The sequence below is a fragment of the Sander lucioperca genome, chromosome 12, assembly GCF_008315115.2.
Source record: "Sander lucioperca isolate FBNREF2018 chromosome 12, SLUC_FBN_1.2, whole genome shotgun sequence".
In the NCBI taxonomy this organism is placed as follows: Eukaryota; Metazoa; Chordata; class Actinopteri; order Perciformes; family Percidae; genus Sander; species Sander lucioperca.
This window is the reverse complement of record NC_050184.1, coordinates 26,540,460-26,559,609: the sequence shown is the minus strand read 5'-3', so window position 1 is coordinate 26,559,609 and position 19,150 is coordinate 26,540,460. Positions and strand designations below refer to the sequence as shown.

Here is a 19,150-nt window from a genome sequence, read left to right as displayed (position 1 = left end):
CAATGATAAAACTCAATGAATGATACAAAACTTTATTTTGGTATAATAAGCATAATCCAGAAGCCTTTGCCTTTCATATAAACCATTTCTGATTCCAATTGATCAACTACAAGTCAAGTTATTATTTGTTGTTCCTACAACTTAGATAAGCGACAAGACTTTTGTCAGGCACTGTATTGAGGAAGGGTCAGATGTCTGCTCAAATGTGATTTGCTTCCCCGAATCATTCCTCCCTGGCTGGCATTCATCCACAAAATTAAATTAGTTGACTGGTCTCTGTGCTTTGGAGAGGACAATGCCCTCTGGACTCTGGGAGCAGCTGAGGAGGAAATAAAAGTGGCCTCCTTTATTAACTCTTTGTCATCTCTAGTTTTTATTGCAGCTCTAACAGAAAAGAAAAAGGTAGCCTGTGTCTACCTGTGGAATCACCTGCTGCTGTTACAAATGTTAAAAGTCATCCAGTACAAATAGAAATGTACATGTGCTTAAAGAGCAACATACAGGCTGGCGACCGCAGTGAATTAATGGTTAGGTAGAAGACTTTGAAAAAAAAAAAAAAACTATATATGTACTACACAGCGTGTCATTTCCTTTTTTACTGCATACTCAAGAAGTATTCTAACATTAAAATGCAAGATATTTTATTTTGAAAACTTAAATATATAATATATTGTACATGTAGTCAATTTTATTATTTTATTAGGAAAATTCTATAAACAGAAGATAAGTGTAGTTTTAATGCGACAGCTCCTAGTTCCCCATTGTTTTTTTTTCTTCTACTAAATTAGTTAAAATTATACAAAAGTTTGTGTACTTTTTCTTCTTCTGAATTTCTTCCCATATGGCATGTTAAACATAAAATCATACATTAACTGTTCATATAACCATCTCCACGAAACATAAAGTACAAGTCTGAAAGAAATGTAACCTGCAAGTGTTGTTTTTATTGATTGTTACTTACTGTAGAATTTAAAATAAACAGAAATGCACGATGAGATGTTCACATACAACTTTTCAGTTATCACACACATTTTGAAGCTATATTGAATTCCAAATATATTTCTACTTTTAGCTCCGACCTTTGGAACTATAGCTCAGCAGGCAAACCAGACTCCTATAGACTCTGATGAAGGTGTTTTTGTCTGTTTCGTTTCATGTTGTTGTATTAATCTGTCAGCTGTCTCAGTGATTCTTCCTGTACAACAACTTTATTTTTTGTATACTTTCTCCTAGTACTCTGACGTTTCCTAATTTCACACAGTTATTTTAACGATAATAATATCTTTATTATCAGGGGTAAATTAAGCTTTATTGATATGTTCCATTCATCTCAGTTATATCTGATTTTGCAGTGCTGGGAATATGGAATCTCTCTCTGCCGGGAGCTGGCTTTCCAGTACGAGACTTTATATGATTATCAGAGCCTCAGCTGGATACGGGTAAGTCAAGTCTTGCATGCGTCCTGTTATTATCAAACAAGCTTCCTCTGTGATGCTGAAGTCAGATTTTTAGCTCCCGTTTTCATTGTCATTCTCTGATGTGCTGTGAAGTGCATATAGCACAAACACAATGTCCTAATTACCTGTGCACAGCCACACTCATCAGGACATGCAGAGGATTCAGTAATGTGTGTCATTAAATCATTATTCATCATGACTCTTTTGCATGTTTATTATTCTGTGACAGAAAATGGAGGCAGCGTATTATGACAACATCATTGAGCAGCAGAGGATTGAGCCGGAATTCTTCAGAATGGGCTTCTATGGCAGGAAGTTTCCTTTCTTCCTCAGGGTAAGACCTACTAAATCTAGCCTCATCTTTGTCTGTCCTGACACAGTTATGTTTCTGCTCATGCGGACAGCTGCAGTAGAAAATTACAATAAATAAAAAACTGTAAATCTAGCCAGGGAGTTAATTTATTCCTAGCAGCCAAGTGCAATTCTTAATTACCTATATGCTATGCCTATTGTATTTCATTAAAGCAGTTATAGTCAATGTTTTCATAATAGCATTATGTATCAAATGACAATGTGAAAAAAATGTGACATTGTGAAAGGTGTTGCTCTTGATGATGAATTTACAAGGAATTATAATCTCAATCTGTAGCTCCATTTGGCTTTATGGAGCTTCATGGTGAGTTTCAGCTCATTGTTTAGCTGTTCGCCATGCAATTTTACTGTTTTGGTTCACTCTAACCGCTCCCATACATTGGTTTCGGTCACAGCAGGCGCTGTTTTCAGCACAAAAAGCTCAAAAAGCCCACCAAACACTAAGAACCAAGCAGCAGACGCACACAGTTAGTGACTAGCTGATGAACACAATGGAGCATTTTTCAACTAAAGAGACATATATTTCACTCAGGAATTGATAGGGACTAGAAACAGAGCTTAAATGAGAGTGAATATTAGACTTGATTTGTCAGGTGGCCAAAAGCACGACTCCAAATGAATGATAATGTTGCTTTGTAACTGCTGAATAAGTAAATAAGAAACTGTTTACTAACAAGTTTGGTGTGTCAACTTATTAAAAGGTGATGATATGTCAATTTGTGTTCACAAGTTGCTTCCACTGCCCCCAAGTAGCCACAAAAACAGTTATGGCAGGTTTAAGGCAGCAGTAGAAGTGTTATATTATTGAGCAGAACTGCATTAGAAATCCAACAGTATGCCTTGTTATGCTGTTGCATCCACAATATGTATTAAAACAACTAAAATAGTACAGCTAATACTAAAACAGTTAGTACTACCAGTACTAGTACTAAAACAATTCAAAAAAATCATGTGCAGCAGTTTCTCATCAGCATGTCAGTGTTGAATAAATCCACCGGCTGTTGTTTTTTTCCTTTTCTGCAGAACAAGGAGTTTGTCTGTCGGGGTTATGACTATGAACGGCTCGAGGACTTCCAGCAAAGGATGCTGGGGGAATTTCCACAAGCCATCGCCATGCAGCATCCCAACCAACCTGACGACACCATCCTGCAAAGCGACGCTCAGTGTATCCTACACGGCTTATAGGGCTAAAACTGTTGTTTTCAATATCAATTAATGTGTAGTTTATTTTTTGTATCAAGACTGTTGAAACTGTTGGTCAGACAATATTGTTTGTCTCACCAGTGACCAACAGTCTAAAACTTAAATACCTTAAATGTCTAATGATATAAAAGCAAATCCTTACATTTGAGAAGGTGAAACCAGTAAATATGTAATATGTTTTCTTGATAAATGACTTGAACAATTGATTCATTATTAAAATGACTGACAATTAATTTCCTTTAGATCAATTAAGCAACTAATTGTTTCAACATTACAGCTTGCACTATGTATTGCTTTTGTATGTGCTAAAGGGTATTACAGATCAAAGAGGAACACTGTATGCAATGCTGGGGTTGATTTCCAGAGTTAGACAGTGAGAGCAAACACTCTCTGTAAGCATTTCCCTTGAATATCCCTCCCTCTGTGAATATGCATGTCTGTCAGTCTGTTTGTCACTTCCTTGACACTTGGCTTCTAGACTTGCAGATCTATGCGGTGACTCCAGTGTCAGACATCTCTGATGTGCCTCAGCTGGAGCGTGTGCCCGAGAGGATCAAGAGCTTCTACCGCATAAACAATGTCAGCCGCTTCCACTATGACAGGCCTTTTCACAAGGGGCCCAAGGACCGCGAAAATGAGTTCAGGGTACGGTGAGCCAGCAGTGCCACTCTCAGTCCATTTTTGCCTCACAGAAATACTGAATTTACGTGCAACGCTAATTAAAAACATGAAATGGATCAAACTCAAAACTGCAGTTAGATTGATGCAGAGGCCTCTAGCAAAAAAAAAATCAAGTACATTTTATTTATATAGCCTATACATACTTATTATAAAGCCTATACATACTATATTATACAGCATACAACATCACTCTGTCCTTTGAGCCTTGATTTGGATATGAAAAAACTTTTAAGGTGGAAACATCAGAAGAGAGAGAGAGAGAGAGGCATCAAACAAACAGAGGGTTAGAGAGATGCAGTGGTTTTCAGAAAGTTTACGGTATATCTCGTTGGCAGGTCAGACATAGACTATAGGTGCTTGGCTTAATACGTATCTCTCCAGTCTCTCTGAATACTCCACCACAGATTTATCTGATCATTTTTTTAGTCATGTCACAATTACATCTTGTGAGTTAGTCACAGTCACAGGGCTGTCTTACTATATGATGACATACACCAACATGATTTTTTTTTCTGTAGGTAGCAAGTTGCTTTGTTGAAAATTGTAACTTACAGCAGTCCCTGTCTGAACCACAGGTGCATTAGTCATAAACACTGCAGAATGATGTAATGTGGCAAGAGGAAAAGTTTCCAAAATCATGACGACATGAGCCAGAGACAGAAAACTGCATTAGCATCAAGGAAATGACTATCAAATTGAATGAGTATCTCAATCTCAAAAACTGCTGTAACTACTATATACTTTTGTATTGCATTTAGGGCTACAACTAATTACTATTTTTATTACTTATTAATCTGTCAATCATTTTTGTCAGAAAATAGTGAAGAATACCCGTCAGCATTTTCCAGAGCCCATGAATATGTCTTCAAATTTATATCATTTATTTATTTAATTGATTGGCTTATTTAAAACAGGGACAGTGTGCAATATATGTGCACCAGATATATCACAATGCCAATTTCCATCTGTTGTCCCTGGGCGCGTATATAATGCACATTAAACAATGTAAAAATGATAATTCATCATAATAAATACACATGTAGGACAGACCAGTGTGTGTGTGTGTATATATATATATATATATATATATATATATATATATATTCAGAGACAAATGTGGAAAAATATATATAAATCACCAACAAATATAACTTTGAAGAAATGTTGTTTTTGACCAGCCAACTGTTCAAAACCCAGTGATATTCAATTTACAATAATATGAAACAGAAAGACAGCAACATTTTAAGAAGCAGTAAACAATGAGGAAATTACTTTTAACGATTAACAGATGAGATGATCACAATTGTTAGTGATTCATTTTCTGTCCATCATCTAATCGGTTAATCATTTCAGCCCTAACTTTATTGCAAGCGTTTTTGTTCTTACTTTACTCACCCGCTTGTATCTAGTTCAAGTACAGACAACAGTGCTCTAGAGACTTAGACCAGTCATGATAATGTACTGTAGTTTTCTCTGACACAGTAACCTAGATTTGAAATCAAACCAGGACTTTTACTCTCCACTGAACTGACCTACATGCTACACTAAAACACAGTTTTGAGGTTTCCCAGTCTTATTATTTACCTGTTACACACATTCAGTTCATGATGTTACCAGATGTGGTTCATAGTAGACTGCCTAACCTCTGTTCTCTGTTCTGCGTGTTTCAACAGAGTCTGTGGATTGAGAGAACAACCCTGATCCTCTCTCGTCCTCTCCCCGGGATCTCCCGCTGGGCGGAGGTGGAAAGGAGAGAAGTGGTGAGGAGCTCAAACATTCACTCTCGGTCATCTTATACTGCACATGCTGCCTACTGAGAGATGCAAGGCCGTTTTCTCCATCTCTCTTACAACAGATGTGGAGTCGGAATATGTTAGATTGACTAACGTGAAGTCATATACACATACTTCCTCCCCTTTTATCATGTGTATATTTATTTGCAGATGGAGGTGAGCCCTCTGGAGAATGCCATTTATGTGGTGGAGAATAAAACCCAGGAGCTGCGGACTCTGATCAGCCAGTACCAACACAGACAGCATCATGGCAACATCAACCCGCTCAGCATGTGTCTAAACGGGGTCATAGATGCTGCTGTGAACGGAGGCATCGCCAGATATCAGGAGGTAGAGAGAAATGAATGGGTAGATTTATCGATTTTGATATATGGATTGAATCGTGAGAGCTCCTCATCTTTTGACTTCTCTTCTACAACAGGCCTTCTTTGATAAGGACTACATCAGCAGTCACCCAGAAGACACAGAGAGAATCACACATCTGAAGGATTTGATGCAGGAACAGGTCAGACTCAGCTTTGAATTTCATCATATGTGTAACTGCTAGTTAAACTGACTCATGATAGTGGTGCAAACATCCTCTTCAGTGCTTTTTCTCCGCTGATTTCCTGTCAACAGGTGCACATTCTCGGAGTGGGGCTGGCTGTTCATGAGAAGCTGGTGCATCCAGAAATGCGCCCCCTGCACAAAAAGCTTGTAGACCAGTTTCACATGATGAGGACAGGTTTACATCATGTGAGTAGTCCCACCTGTGGCTTAGTTTTTCATATTTCTGTTTGAGCTATGTTCATTTTTATTCTTGCTGACAAACGGGCACATTATGTGTTTTTCATGCAACCATATGTGTGATGAAGTAATATGGGTGTGGCTTTAATGCATGTGTGAGCAGTGTAAATATTCAGAGCAGTATATGGTTGGGTCCCAGCAGGGTGTGCCCGGCGTGGACCGATTCAGCTCTGCAGGCTGCCAAGGGGTCAATTCTCCCAGAGGCATCCTCTCCTCCCACAGCCACATGAGCCCTGAGAGTGTCCGCCTCATACACAGACACAGGTCAGTCACACAACAGGCACGCACGCATGCGCATACATACACTCACACACACATACATATGAACATCCATGTACATACAGAGATAAACCTTTCACAGTCTCCAACATTGTCTCTGTCCTGCAGCCCTCTGAATCTTCAGAGTTCGATTCGTCACTCGTCCTCCTCTCTGTCCTCACACACATCGAGTGAGGCAGGAAACCTCGTCATAATGACCGACGGCCTGATGGGGGAACACCCAGAGGAGGCATTACACATGCAGGTAAGGCTTGAAATAACAAACACACTCAGACATGAATGTAGTGGACATGGTGTGAATTTGTAATGCACATTGTAAAGCTTAACTCACATGAAAACTGGTCTGTTCAGGATGTAAAACATTGTATACTACTCGTACAATTACTTTTGTGAATATCAACATTGATACTGTAACTATAACGGCATTTTAATGCTGATGTCTCAGTGCACACAACTTTATATTATTAGTTTCCTGTCTGCTAGATAAAAGAAAAAAAGGCAGATACAGCAAATACATTTTTTCTTATAAAACAATGCTTTTTACTTCTTAAAAACATTTTTACAATATATTTTGTTTTGCAGCCGAGCCCCTCCTCCTCCAGCCTGAGCTCAATTCGCTCCAACTCTTCCCAGATTATTAACTCTGCTCCCTCAAGTGCCAGAGGTAAGTAAGAAAGCCACGTCAGAGATGGAGACTGAAATAATCATTACTGTATACTGCCCCAAATTTCCATATCGGTGTATATTATATATCTTCATGGAGGTTTTATTAATCACAGATGCATTAGATTTAGAAAATACATTACATAGATATTTCATGAAACTATGTAGAAGGTAGCAAGAGATAAAATACCTGCATATGTAGAATGGCAATACATCTCTGTTACATATAATGAGGTTGCTGCAAGTAGAAATAATACATTTCCACGTCTTTTCTCTGTCCAGGCTCTCCATCCTTGCCCGATAAGGCCAAACACAACCGGGAAGTGATGATACTGTTGCCGTCTCATCGTGAGAGGGTCAACAACTCGATGTACTACAACATGGCAGAGAATGGACAGGTGGGACAGATCTACAGCACCATAATGGTGCATCGATGTGCAGAACATTCGTTCATTCATACATACATTTGTACTCACTCAAATGAGTGGGTGTTGAATGTTCATAAGAGATTTTTTTAAATATGTCTTTAGCTCGCCATTAAAAAACAATAAAAACAGCTGTTACTAACCTATAATAATACATTCTGTATTACAGAACAACCACATGCAGCGTGCCTTACTTCAGCAAATTAGCCCCTGTAAGCCGTGTGCTGATCCTCACATGAATCTACCAGAGAAAGGTAACGTAACACAAACAGGTTTAATTGTACAGTATTATGTACTTGAGATGTATCACAGTGTGTGTTGACGTGTTTATGTATTCCCCCTCCAGTCTTTCCCAACGCTCCCAACAGCTGGAGTCTGGATGGAGAGAACCGGGAGCAGGTGTCATACATGCCAGCTTCTAGCGGAGGGGTAATCATGCCCCCTGTCCCACCCAGGTCCTTCCCACCAGGTACTTTCTCCTTTTACTTTGCACTCACGGTATTTTATTGGGGTGGGAGCTTTTGAGTTGTAGGCTGGAATTTAATGGCCATTTAAGACCTTTACATAAGAATGTATACATTAATTATTTCCTCATATGAATTCCACTTTGCAGGACATTTTCTGATGCACTGTGATGCGTTTCACCACCAGAACAGTGACCCTCCCCCTGCCCTGCCTGTCCGTTCACTTCGAAAGGTACAGCCATCAGAGAAATAGTATTAGTGTAGTCATAAAATATCAAACAGCAGACGCAAACAGCATGATAGCAAATGTTTGGCTTCTCTTCCTCCTCATCCTCCTGCTTCTTCCTTTTCACTCTCCTCTTCTCCTTGTTCCTCCTTATTTCAATTTACACAAGGAACTAATTTAGATATCATGCTACAATTGGAATCCTAACTTTGGAAAATACATTTTCAATTGTTTAAATTACATTTTAAGTAGTATTTTACATACTTTTTGTCTTTTGTCATGGTAACACTGCATTTGCAGAAGCTTCTATGTCCCAAGTTGTCAACTCCCACACATTGTCTTCACATAGAGTCGATTTGTTAAAAATACACTATAGCAATGCTGGATGATTGAGGGTAGACACAGTATTTGTTTCACTCCAGTAGTCGAGTGATAATTACAAAGCCATTTTCAAGTGCCTCCATGTCTGAAATACGAACATTCTCAGAATGATGAAGTTGTTGTTGACTCTTAATCTTTTTTCATTTGCAACTTGTAATTCCAATATTTCTGACACCATGTGAAGGCAGCTTGAGTAGTGTTAAAATTCAGGTTGTCCTGACAGCACCAGACCCTCTGTCCTTTACTGTAAGCCAAGAGAAATACACCCATGACACCCACTATCTCTGTGATTCTTTCTCTCACCAGTCTCCTCTCCACCCGATCCCTGGCTCCCCCACCAGTCCTCAGTCAGCTTTGGGTGGCAGTAACTCCACTCTGTCAGGCAGCGCCAGCAGCGGTGTTTCCTCTCTGAGTGAGAGTAACTTTGGAGGCCAGTATCCAGACCCCGGCCCCATCAGGAGTGATGCATTGGAGCCTCTTCCCAGCCACCTGTGGTCTCCCCCTGATGAATACCTGGCCTCTCCCTACCTGCACATCCACTACGGCGGACCAGAGATCGAATCAGTGGACCAGGTCCGCCCCTTCCACTATCGCAGCCCCGCCTCGCACCCGCACAACCACCCGCATCCTCACGCTCACGCACACCCCGGACTTGACAGCCACTCCCACGGGCCGCCGCCTCACCATCATGCTCCCATTCACGGCCCCCACCACATCCCTTACCGCAGGCCTCAGCCTCCAGCCGTGCCACCTAAACCCTATCTGAGAGAGGGCTGCATCCCTGAAGAAGAGCTGCAACCTCAGCCCATCCCACTGCCCCGCAGGATCTTCCACTCCCCTCACGGCCACCGGGAGGACCAGGGGAAACACCCCTGGGAGCAGTGTATCAGCGAGGAGCACGAGGAGACCCAGTGATGAGGAGGCTCCAGCTATACTCCAGTTAGAGCTTTCTTCTCCTTGTCTTCTTCCCCTCATTTGCACTGAGTTAAAGGAGCAGTAACAGGAAGAGTCCAATTTGAAGCCGTGGAGTGTGTTCAGTTGACCTTCTGTGATTTAATTTCAGTGCACATGAAGGAAAGAAAAGAGTGAGTGAACCTCGATGAATCTACTGTACGAGGCACAACTGCCGTCACTGCTCCGTGTGGCCTCTTAGATATAACTAAAAGAAATGTATCTGTTGAACAATAAGACAGATTAACTCTGTTCAGAAATTGATATTGATAGTACACAATTGTACAACTCGTCTGTGAGCATGTTTTTCCATTTGAGAATAATATGACAACTGTTTTGTGAAATACGACAACCATCATCATAACCAACGTGATCCCAGGTGCAGTATAAGCTCTGAACTTTCTTAATTTTGCTTTTAATGGCACTTTCACAACACGAGGCAACAACCTTATTATTCACAGTGAAGTGACTTCTATGCTTTAAATGCTTCATATATATATGAATTCTTATTTTGATAAATAAATACATAATATAAAATACATTATAGTGTTTTTAAAAGCTTATGTCCATTATGTTTTTCAAAACACTGTTAAGTGCTCCTTAATAGTGAATCATATCAAATGGCGCACTCTGATGTGTTGCTGCCGGGCTGTAATTGCTCGCAGGTCTCTAAGGTTGGACTTGTAGCTCTCCTATCAGACCGGCATCTCAAGGGACACAAACTTCAGTCACTGACAATTTCCCTTCCGTACCAATGGGTATGGAAACCTACGTGAATGTATTCAGATGAGATGTTTTATTTGTATTGCACAAGCTGCAATGCTGTTTTTCTTTTGTTAAAGTGCTCTAAGTTCAGTCTATGTTGAAGAAGTCTCTATTTGTCTCTTTTATGTGACAAAGATATCTCAAGAGGAAGAAGAGGGGAAACTAAGGACAGTGACAGACATGTCATGTTTCATGTTCATGGTGAATGAAGATGGGATGGCACGAGAACTCTCCACACCTCAACCACCTGCTGGACTCTGAAAACTAACACCATTCTCTCTCTCTTTCTCCCTCCATCCTTTCCCTTCTCTGTATGGTTGTCAGACCATGTTAAGCAGTGAGAGCTGAACCTGGACAGTTGCAGTGGCATTGCATCTGATGACACTGTCTAGATCCCCGCCCGCTGAGTGGCAAGTTGAGGAGCCCACTCAGACAGCGTTGGAATCGCCTACCTGCCTTAAGTGCACTCAAATGCAGTTTGACCTCTCATCTGGACTGTGAGAAGTTCATTTAGCGACAGCCGTTCCCCTTTTCATTCTGTTCACTATAAGCTCCCTGAAGAAAAAAAAAAAAGATATCTACCTAGTGATGTTTTGTATGGTTTTGTCCCGCTTTGGTTTCAGGTTGTTGTTTGGTTTGTAGCGCTAATATTTCCTATTCTGCCTGCAGCTCTTTCTCAATCACCTTTCTGTTGTGTGAAAACTAATGATGTATTTCAGAAGAATGCTGAAGCCTGGACTGAGAGAGAAGTTTACTTTTTAGGGAGCAGAAGAACAGCGCTGCTTATCACGATGGGTTGGAAGGATATAGCTAATATTTTAACAATTACTTGTTTTCCTGGTTGTTTCTTTTGCAGGTGGATGCTTTGTGTTACTGTACATCAAGTTGTCAGCTGACTAGACAACATCTATTTTTGTATGTGAGATCATCAGTTTTGTGAACATGTTTCAGAAACCGTACCGAGACAGAAGACCCAGGTACTGCATCAGCTGTTATACTTTGTATGGAGATGAACCTGAGGTTAGATATATACAGTATGTGATTATCTTTTGTGAGCCTGATGGCACCGAGGATAACTGGTAACTGAAGTGATACTCAAAATATAGGTACAATAGAATTTTTCAATGTAAATTCTGTTATTGTACATACAGCAGTATTGTGAAATATTTTTGAGAATTATTGCAGACGCCCTAAAAAGGTTTATCGTTGTTTTGTGTATATACATGTATTCCAGAGATCAGTGTAATTGATAAATATCTATAATCAGTGTTTGAAAAAGGACAAATCCATTAGACTGTGGCTGTCTCCACCGTTCTTGACTTTGAGTCTTCTCATATGAATACTTTATACACTTTTCAATGTGCTTTCCTGTACATATGGTGTTAGCATGATCAAACAGTGTTTGGTTGTAAAAGTGGTTTTCCTACTCCCATAACTGCTGTGGTATGGAATTCATTAACGATGCCAAACATTAAAGACAATCTTTTATCAGCTCTAACTCTTCCTCCTTACCTTTGCTGTGCTGTGATTGGTGGAGCAGTATGTCAAGTGGACAGTAGAGGGCGCTGTTTGTCATGAAAATACATGAAGCAGACTTTTTTTTTTTATTGCGCCATCAAAAAGGCACATGTCATATGCAAGCGAATACAGATTACAACAACAAAAAACAACCAAGTGAGTGATATTAATAACAAACAAAAAGGAAATAAATATAAAAAAGTGGTCAATCAGGAATTAAGCTACATAGATTTATTTTATTATTATTATTATTTTTTTTTTTTTTTTTTTACAGATGTAGGGCCTGTCAAATTTTACAACAGTTCACATATTTTTTTGTTTAAACGTGCAGCAAAAAAAATAACAATTGTGTATGAATTATTTTTATAATTTGCCAAAATAATAACATTATTATTATATATTGTTCCCTAACTTTGCTTTCTTGTCCTTCAGTTGGACACCAAACTTCATATTTTAATGTTATAATTGGAATATTTTGATCATCATAAGTCATCTAATATTGAAAAGCATCCCAAAAGGTCTTAGCTACTGTAATCTTCATTGTGGACATAGTGGAGCATTTAGCAAGATAAGAGCAGGAAAAAGAGCCAGGTATTAAGTTGGTGTAAGACCAAAAAACAGCTAAAAGAGGGTAAATATTGATTGGACTTGCAATTACCATTTGACCAGAAACATAACTACACATAGTATAAGTGTGTGTGTGTGTGTGTGTGTGTGTGTGTGTGTGTGTGTGTGTGTGTGTGTGTATAACAGCATGTCACACAACCCCTGGGTCCACCACAGAAGAAAAAATATGGAACAAAGAAAACAAAATCTTTAGCTGTAGTGACAGCTAAGGTCCCTGCTCTCACCAGCTCAAGCTTCACACTGTCACTAACCTCGTACGTCAAATCTTTTTCTTTGATATATGATAACGCAGCTAGTCAAGTTGTATTCGTTTATAAAAAGAAAGAAAAAAGGTGTGTTTTTGTGTTATAAATCAATCTAAGGTTGCATTAGCAAATCGTTCTGCAAGTATCATGAACATGGATCTGCTTCAAAGTCAGTTTACACCACCTCAGTAATGAGTATGTGTGGCCTACAGATGGCACAAGTGACCCATTATGAATTCCTGGAGAATATAGAAATAATCAGAATTAAAGTAGAATTGCTATATTAATGGTAGATCTTTTGAAGGTGAAGAATTATATTTTACCTAATTCAGTAGCTTTACAGTTTTATCAAAAAGTGTTGTTATAGTGAGAAAAAAGATAGATAGATAGATAGATAGATAGATAGATAGATAGATAGATAGATAGATAGGAGTAGGCTGTGTGTCTGTTTGCCTCTGAAATGTCTCTGGTAACAATGAGGACTGTGCACTCTCCGTGTCTCGCATATCCATGATGCAGTCACAGAGAAAAAAGGAGGTGAGTTAAGATGATAGGATCCTAGCTGCCTCTCCAGAGGATGATGAGGCTGTGGTACATGCTGATGCAGATACTGAATTTCATTTTTACAGCGTCACCGTGGCTCCTCTAATTTTTTGCATCTCCCTCTTTTTGTGCCCTTTTTCTTTCTTCATCGCAAACTCCTCTGTCTTAAAGTCTCACTGAATTTTCTCTTAAGGGACTTACAGTGAGGGAATTCAGTATAATTATGTGGTCTCCACGCTGGAACTGTTTTTGTTTGTGCACACTTGCATGTATGGCATGCAGGTAGAGCTCTACCCTCTTCTGTGGTTGCATCCTTTCATTCTGCTTTTATTGTTCGGGGCACAAGAGCATAATGATGTGAAAAGCATCTCTCATACATTCTGGCAACTGGAATGACAAGCTGCCATCCAGCCTTCTGTTTGGAGGAAAACAAAAATAACCTGGATCTGTCATCGCATCTCTTTGTGTATACTGTTTCTTACTGAATGTGTTCTTGTGCTGCTACACTCATTTGACACAGATTTGGTTCAAGTACTGTGTCTACTGTTTGAATGCCTGTGAAAAAGCCAGCAGTGCACCAGTGTGCTACAAATTAAGGTAGAAAAAGATTTAAAAAAAAAAAAACAAGGAGACAAATACATCAGGAAACAAAGACTTTTAATAAATGAAACAATACTAATAAATAAAGATTAAACAAGTTGCACATTCAAAATAAAATCCAACAAAAAGAACATAACACTGAATAGTAAAGTACAGTACCATAGCACAGATTATTAAAAAAGAAAATCCCCACCCCCCCCAAACATTTACAAATTTTCTTAAAAACTTCAAGAGGCAAACAGACATTGTATAAAAGCATCATACAGTAGAGTATTTGTCATCTGAGTATAATTTACAAATTTATTGAAGGATAAATACTTATAGCTGATCTCTAACTTGAGATACACATGTGAAAACTGTAATTTAAACATGTATTTCTCAGGTGAGGTTCCAGCCCTTGTTTTAGTGATCAATAACAGTGATGAGGTGACAATGAAAGCAATCCATCAATTCATGGGAAACTCACAAATTATCTATAACCGTAAATAACTTTTAATAGCTTTATCCACTCTCCATTGGTCTCTCCTCTGTTGGTGCATCATAGAATAAAAGTCAAGAGCATCTCTGCCAGCGGATATGGCTACATCAGGCGTTTTGTGAAAGAACACTGCAGCTGTCCTTCATCTGACTCTCCAGAGCTCAGAGGCTACATCAGTATGGAGCAAACTTCTGTCTCTCTGGCTTTTTGATGCAGTTGGCTGAGGAGATTTTGGTGGTGTAGGCAGCCAGAGTGGTGTGGGAGGGCGCTGCAGTGACGGCCACGGTGGGGCCGGGACTGGACAGAGTCAGAAAGGGGACAGACTTCATCCCTAGCAGGCCGGAGAGGGGCATGGCACCATACGGGGTGCCCAGCATATGAGCCGGAGTCAGGGTGCCCATTGTGGCCATGGTTTGTGCAGGGGAGGCAGCTGGGGAGGCTGGCTGGGTGAAGGCCATGTTGAGGTCGACTGGAGCTGCCATAGTTGCTGCCTGGGCCGTGGATTTGGCGGTCTCTAAACTATGATGGCAGAGATAGCAGGAGGGCAGATAGGGAGATGAGGAGAAAAGACACAGAATCAAGATTAGAGGATTATACTGTTGCTGCAACAATGACCGAAGGGTCTGGACATTTTTTAAAGGGGAACGCCACCGATTTTACAAATCAAAGTCTTGGTCTTGGGGAGTACAACTGCATATGTTAAAATAGCTGTATAAAGCCTTTTGTAGCTCCAGAAAGAGCTGCGCAAAATCTAATAAAGTGCCTCAAGTGATGTCACTTGAGTCAGCATTGGTTAACAGCACTTCATATTATAGGCACTACCACTGACTATCCTTGTAACAATTTGGCCACAATTTAGCCATATACTCTGTTTCAATTTAGTCTTGTTTCTTTAAACTCCCTCCATTCCCCTTGTCTCTTGTAGTATTGTAACTTGTAATACAGCAACGTTTACTCAGTCAATTTAAACTGACATACATTTTATTTTTATCTACGTAAGTACATTTTAAGTCAAATCAAGTCATTTTAATTGTACTCTTTCCATCCCTGTAAATAGGTGTATTTATGAAAGCCAAGTATTGGAAAAGATAATTAAGAAAAAGATGCCAGAGCTGCACGGCAAATACTGAATTCCAATAAGACACTGCTTCTATGTTGTACAATACAACCAGGATTTTACTCATTCCCTCAAGGCCAATTACCAGCAGCACAAGGACATGCCTCATTATCACTTATCACTCTACAGCATAACCTTTGACCCTTTTAAACCAATGCATTTCTCTCAGGCCTGCGTTGCGATGACTAATTAGATGGCTGTACGCTGGGCCTTACCAGGAGGTAATGAGGTACTGGGCCAAGTTGATGCTGACCGGTGTTCCTGTGATAGTGACATGACGGTCACTTGTACCGTCCAGCTGGCTGCCGATCTTGATCTGAGCTCCTGACACCTGCCTGATCTCGTTGATCTTAGTGCCCTGACGGCCGATGATCGAGCCAATCAGCTGCAAAAGAACAGAGGCAGAGACAGAACGGTCAGTTTGATGGAAAAACGGTTCAATAAATCATTTGACTGATTGCAGCTTTTTCTTAATGTTGGTTGTAATGCTGATGAAAGTGACTGACGAAAAGGCCAAAAGCAAAAAAACTAGAACAATAAATGAAAAAAGTACTGTGCTGTTGGGCTGATTTAATGCAGTCCACTTCAAATATTGCAATTGCATTGTCTTCAGTAGATTGGTCATCCATCATGCATGTCAAAAGCACTTTTTTACCCCCAGAGTCTTCCTTAATTGCTACTGCGTGTGCACTGGTAAAAGAGACGAGAGAAGGCACATTTGCCTCTCATTAATCTGAGTGGCTAAAAGGTTATTGATTCCTTAGAGTGGTGATGACTTCCCAAACAAATCACTTCCCAAACACATGCCAGCTAGATGCATCTCTGCACTAATGGAAAACATAATGGGAAAATAACTCAAATATATAACATACAGTCCCATCGGCTTGAGCGTTCTCTCTGCTGAGAGTAGATTAGACAATGACATGAGTTTTATTGCATTCCAAAATACATTATCACTTTTTTTCTGCTTTCATTACTCGACCTGGACCGCTGCCTATTAGTGACAATAGATATTTAACAGAGCCAAAGCTCGGGGGCTGCATATCAGCTCAAGTGCAGGGTGTCAGGGCTCAGTGACAGGGTTATGCTGCCAGTATATAGTGAGTGAGACAGACAGTGATGAAGTACTTGTAGTATGTGGTGTGCTGGCAGCTTAACAGCGGCTGAAGCATAGGTAGAAATACACAACACACACATGGTGCATTTCACATTCCTTTCCTGAGAAGTAAGCAGCCTGTGTCTGATTTGTCACACAGCGACCAGGTTGGTCTGCCTGGCTATTATAGGCTCAGCAGTTTATTCAGGGGGGGGAGAGACACACTAAGAGCAGCCAGCCTAAAGAGCAACTCTAGAGACAATGACCACTACAGACGTCACATCACAGATAACGTGTCTCCCCCACTGAGACCAAGAATCTCCACAGGACTCTGGCCTTTTACACCAGCTGTCAATAGACACCAGCTGTCAACAGCTCACCCGCTTTGGTGTGCATGACCTCAGACAACAGCATTCCTATATGAACAACCTTAAAAAAAATGCAACCAGAGCTAAATAAATGACACAGGAGACACCGCAGGTATGCTTGCTGTGGTGATTATTTTTCCTGAGCATTCAAATAACATTAATGCTGCACTACACTCCTGGTGTTCAACTATAAATGGCCTACATATTGTTGAGTTCCTGCTGAGGCAGTCATTTGAAAGGACACAGGAAGAGGGATGGGATGGTGAGGGTGCAGCCATTTTTCTTCCGGCTAAATCTTCCTCGCACAAAAGTACAGTACATACTGCTGACTGGGTGTAAGCTGTTTCTCAATGCAACTGTGTGTGTGTGTGTGTGTGTGTGTGTGTGAGTGTGAGTGTGCGCACGTGTGCTTCGGCGTTCAGTATGTGAGCACAGAGTAGGATTGTGTGGTCGGCCTGAGGGGGGACGGAGGGCTGAGGAGGCTCAGTCATGGCTATAAGTCCTCTCTTCTAGAACAATGGCTGGAGCTTACAGCTGTCCCTGTCACGTATAGTGCTGGACTCCCTCACTCCTGATGCATTGTGCCACTGGTCATGTTTGGGTTTACTTGGTTAAAAAGCCTTCAGGCATTTTAGAAATGTTGTTGAAGGGTTGTGGCTATATTCTATAAAGTACAGTGAAACCCAATCAATCCAACCCTTGTTTTTACTGTCTTCTCTTTATTGTAAAACAAAGACGGCAAATTTTTTCTTTGCCAATACTGATTGAAGTAGTATTTTGAACCTGCAAATTTGACAGTAGACAGCATTTCAGGTCATGAATTCCAACACAGTTTAAAGAATAAGACCAAAGAAAAGACCAAACAATTACAGTATTAAAACACACCAGTGAGCTACACTGTTGCACTGGGTGACATGTTCCTTCTCTGTAGTTTATTTTGAGTCAATCCCACATACGCCATCCTGCTGCTGTAAATACTTACAGGCGTGTATAAATCTGCAGTTGAAAATAGTCCCCAGCAAATGCACTATTTACTCCTGTTTGAGTAACGTTTGCTCAAAACTACAGTGGCTGGCTGTTTTAGGATATTTATTAGCCTTTTTAAAAAGCAAAACTATTTATTTGTGACCTGATTTTAAAGAAAAGAAAATTAACGTCCTCATTAGGAAGTAGGTTGAGGAAGTCATTGAGAAATAGTTTGTTCTGGTCTTTTTTTATATAATGTATTGACAGTGAGAAAAATACAGAAAAAATGCCGGCCTTATCCTTTAATTTCCAACATTTCATTTTTATGAATGTTTGTTTTTATACCAGATATAAGAGCTGCAAATTAAATCATAAATCATACATGGCTTCATTATAAATTTGACTTTCTAAATGAAATCCAATAGGAAGCAAATTATTACAATTAATAGCCAGATGTTCTCTGTCCAGCCCAGCCAAACCTAATACTAGAGTGATCATCTGAAGAGAAATGTAGTCTGACTTTATTTTGAAGTGAATCTATGCGTCGTGATTTCTACTCTTAGATTGGAGAGACGTCTCATCAAACCCTGGCGGGGGCTAAGTGAAGAGGGAAAGGATCTTTGTCTGTTTTCTTATTGGCTGTTTTGACAGCAGACAGCTTCTAAGTAGGTCAGGGAACATGAGAGGATTTACTGAGCACTCATGGGAGTCACTCTATAAGACACTGCAACTGCAGCCCAGACAATAATGCGAAAGGATCCATATCAGCTCAGAATCCCTTTAACCTTGTGTTAGTCTGAGGTTAGAATAATGAGGATAATTAGTAAGTTGCCAACATGTCTCTCGTCTCTTCTGAAGGCACACCAGACGTCTTTGCAGTTGCAGCTACTGCATCCAAAATCACCTGCTCCTGTGCTGTGTACATGTGAGATGAGCGCTGATTTCCTGTTCTTTTCTCGTGGTTCCGATGGGAAAATACTAACAAGGTGAAGAATAAAAAGTTATGCATTGCTTTTGCTTACATCATTGGGAATAAGCAGCTCCTGAGATGTCTGAGAGTTGGAGTCCATCCCTGATAAGAGAAAACACAAGCACCGACTGAATAAAATTGACATATCATACATTTGAATATTCATTCAACTCCTG

The 19,150-nt window shown here is 40.1% G+C and overlaps 2 protein-coding genes across 8 annotated transcripts in view; one reads left to right on the top strand and one right to left on the bottom strand.

Moving 5' to 3' along the window:
* The window catches only part of LOC116062085 (dedicator of cytokinesis protein 3-like), a 53,579-nt gene extending 41,635 nt beyond the window's left edge, over positions 1 to 11,944 (top strand). For 2 of the 7 annotated variants that reach the window (XM_036008152.1, XM_036008149.1), the window contains 16 exons: positions 1,353 to 1,439; positions 1,687 to 1,791; positions 2,853 to 2,994; positions 3,511 to 3,677; positions 5,387 to 5,473; positions 5,657 to 5,836; positions 5,928 to 6,011; positions 6,125 to 6,241; positions 6,414 to 6,556; positions 6,680 to 6,815; positions 7,154 to 7,235; positions 7,517 to 7,632; positions 7,829 to 7,913; positions 8,006 to 8,128; positions 8,273 to 8,355; positions 9,037 to 11,944. In XM_036008152.1, the coding sequence (XP_035864045.1) occupies positions 1,353 to 1,439; positions 1,687 to 1,791; positions 2,853 to 2,994; positions 3,511 to 3,677; positions 5,387 to 5,473; positions 5,657 to 5,836; positions 5,928 to 6,011; positions 6,125 to 6,241; positions 6,414 to 6,556; positions 6,680 to 6,815; positions 7,154 to 7,235; positions 7,517 to 7,632; positions 7,829 to 7,913; positions 8,006 to 8,128; positions 8,273 to 8,355; positions 9,037 to 9,645 (2,346 nt within the window). In that variant the 3' untranslated portion in view covers positions 9,646 to 11,944. The remainder of the gene's footprint in view (positions 1 to 1,352; positions 1,440 to 1,686; positions 1,792 to 2,852; positions 2,995 to 3,510; positions 3,678 to 5,386; positions 5,474 to 5,656; positions 5,837 to 5,927; positions 6,012 to 6,124; positions 6,242 to 6,413; positions 6,557 to 6,679; positions 6,816 to 7,153; positions 7,236 to 7,516; positions 7,633 to 7,828; positions 7,914 to 8,005; positions 8,129 to 8,272; positions 8,356 to 9,036) is intronic. The other 5 variants (XM_036008151.1, XM_036008155.1, XM_036008154.1 and 2 more) reach the window with 4 other exon arrangements.
* Positions 11,945 to 14,019: 2,075 nt separating this feature from the next.
* LOC116062124 (poly(rC)-binding protein 4-like) overlaps positions 14,020 to 19,150 on the bottom strand; it is a 34,634-nt gene continuing 29,503 nt past the window's right edge. The window contains exons 12-14 of the mRNA XM_031316681.2: positions 19,027 to 19,076; positions 15,790 to 15,959; positions 14,020 to 14,976 (exon numbers count right to left, since the gene is read on the bottom strand). Coding sequence (XP_031172541.1) covers positions 14,631 to 14,976; positions 15,790 to 15,959; positions 19,027 to 19,076 — 566 coding nt within the window. The 3' untranslated portion in view covers positions 14,020 to 14,630. The remainder of the gene's footprint in view (positions 14,977 to 15,789; positions 15,960 to 19,026; positions 19,077 to 19,150) is intronic.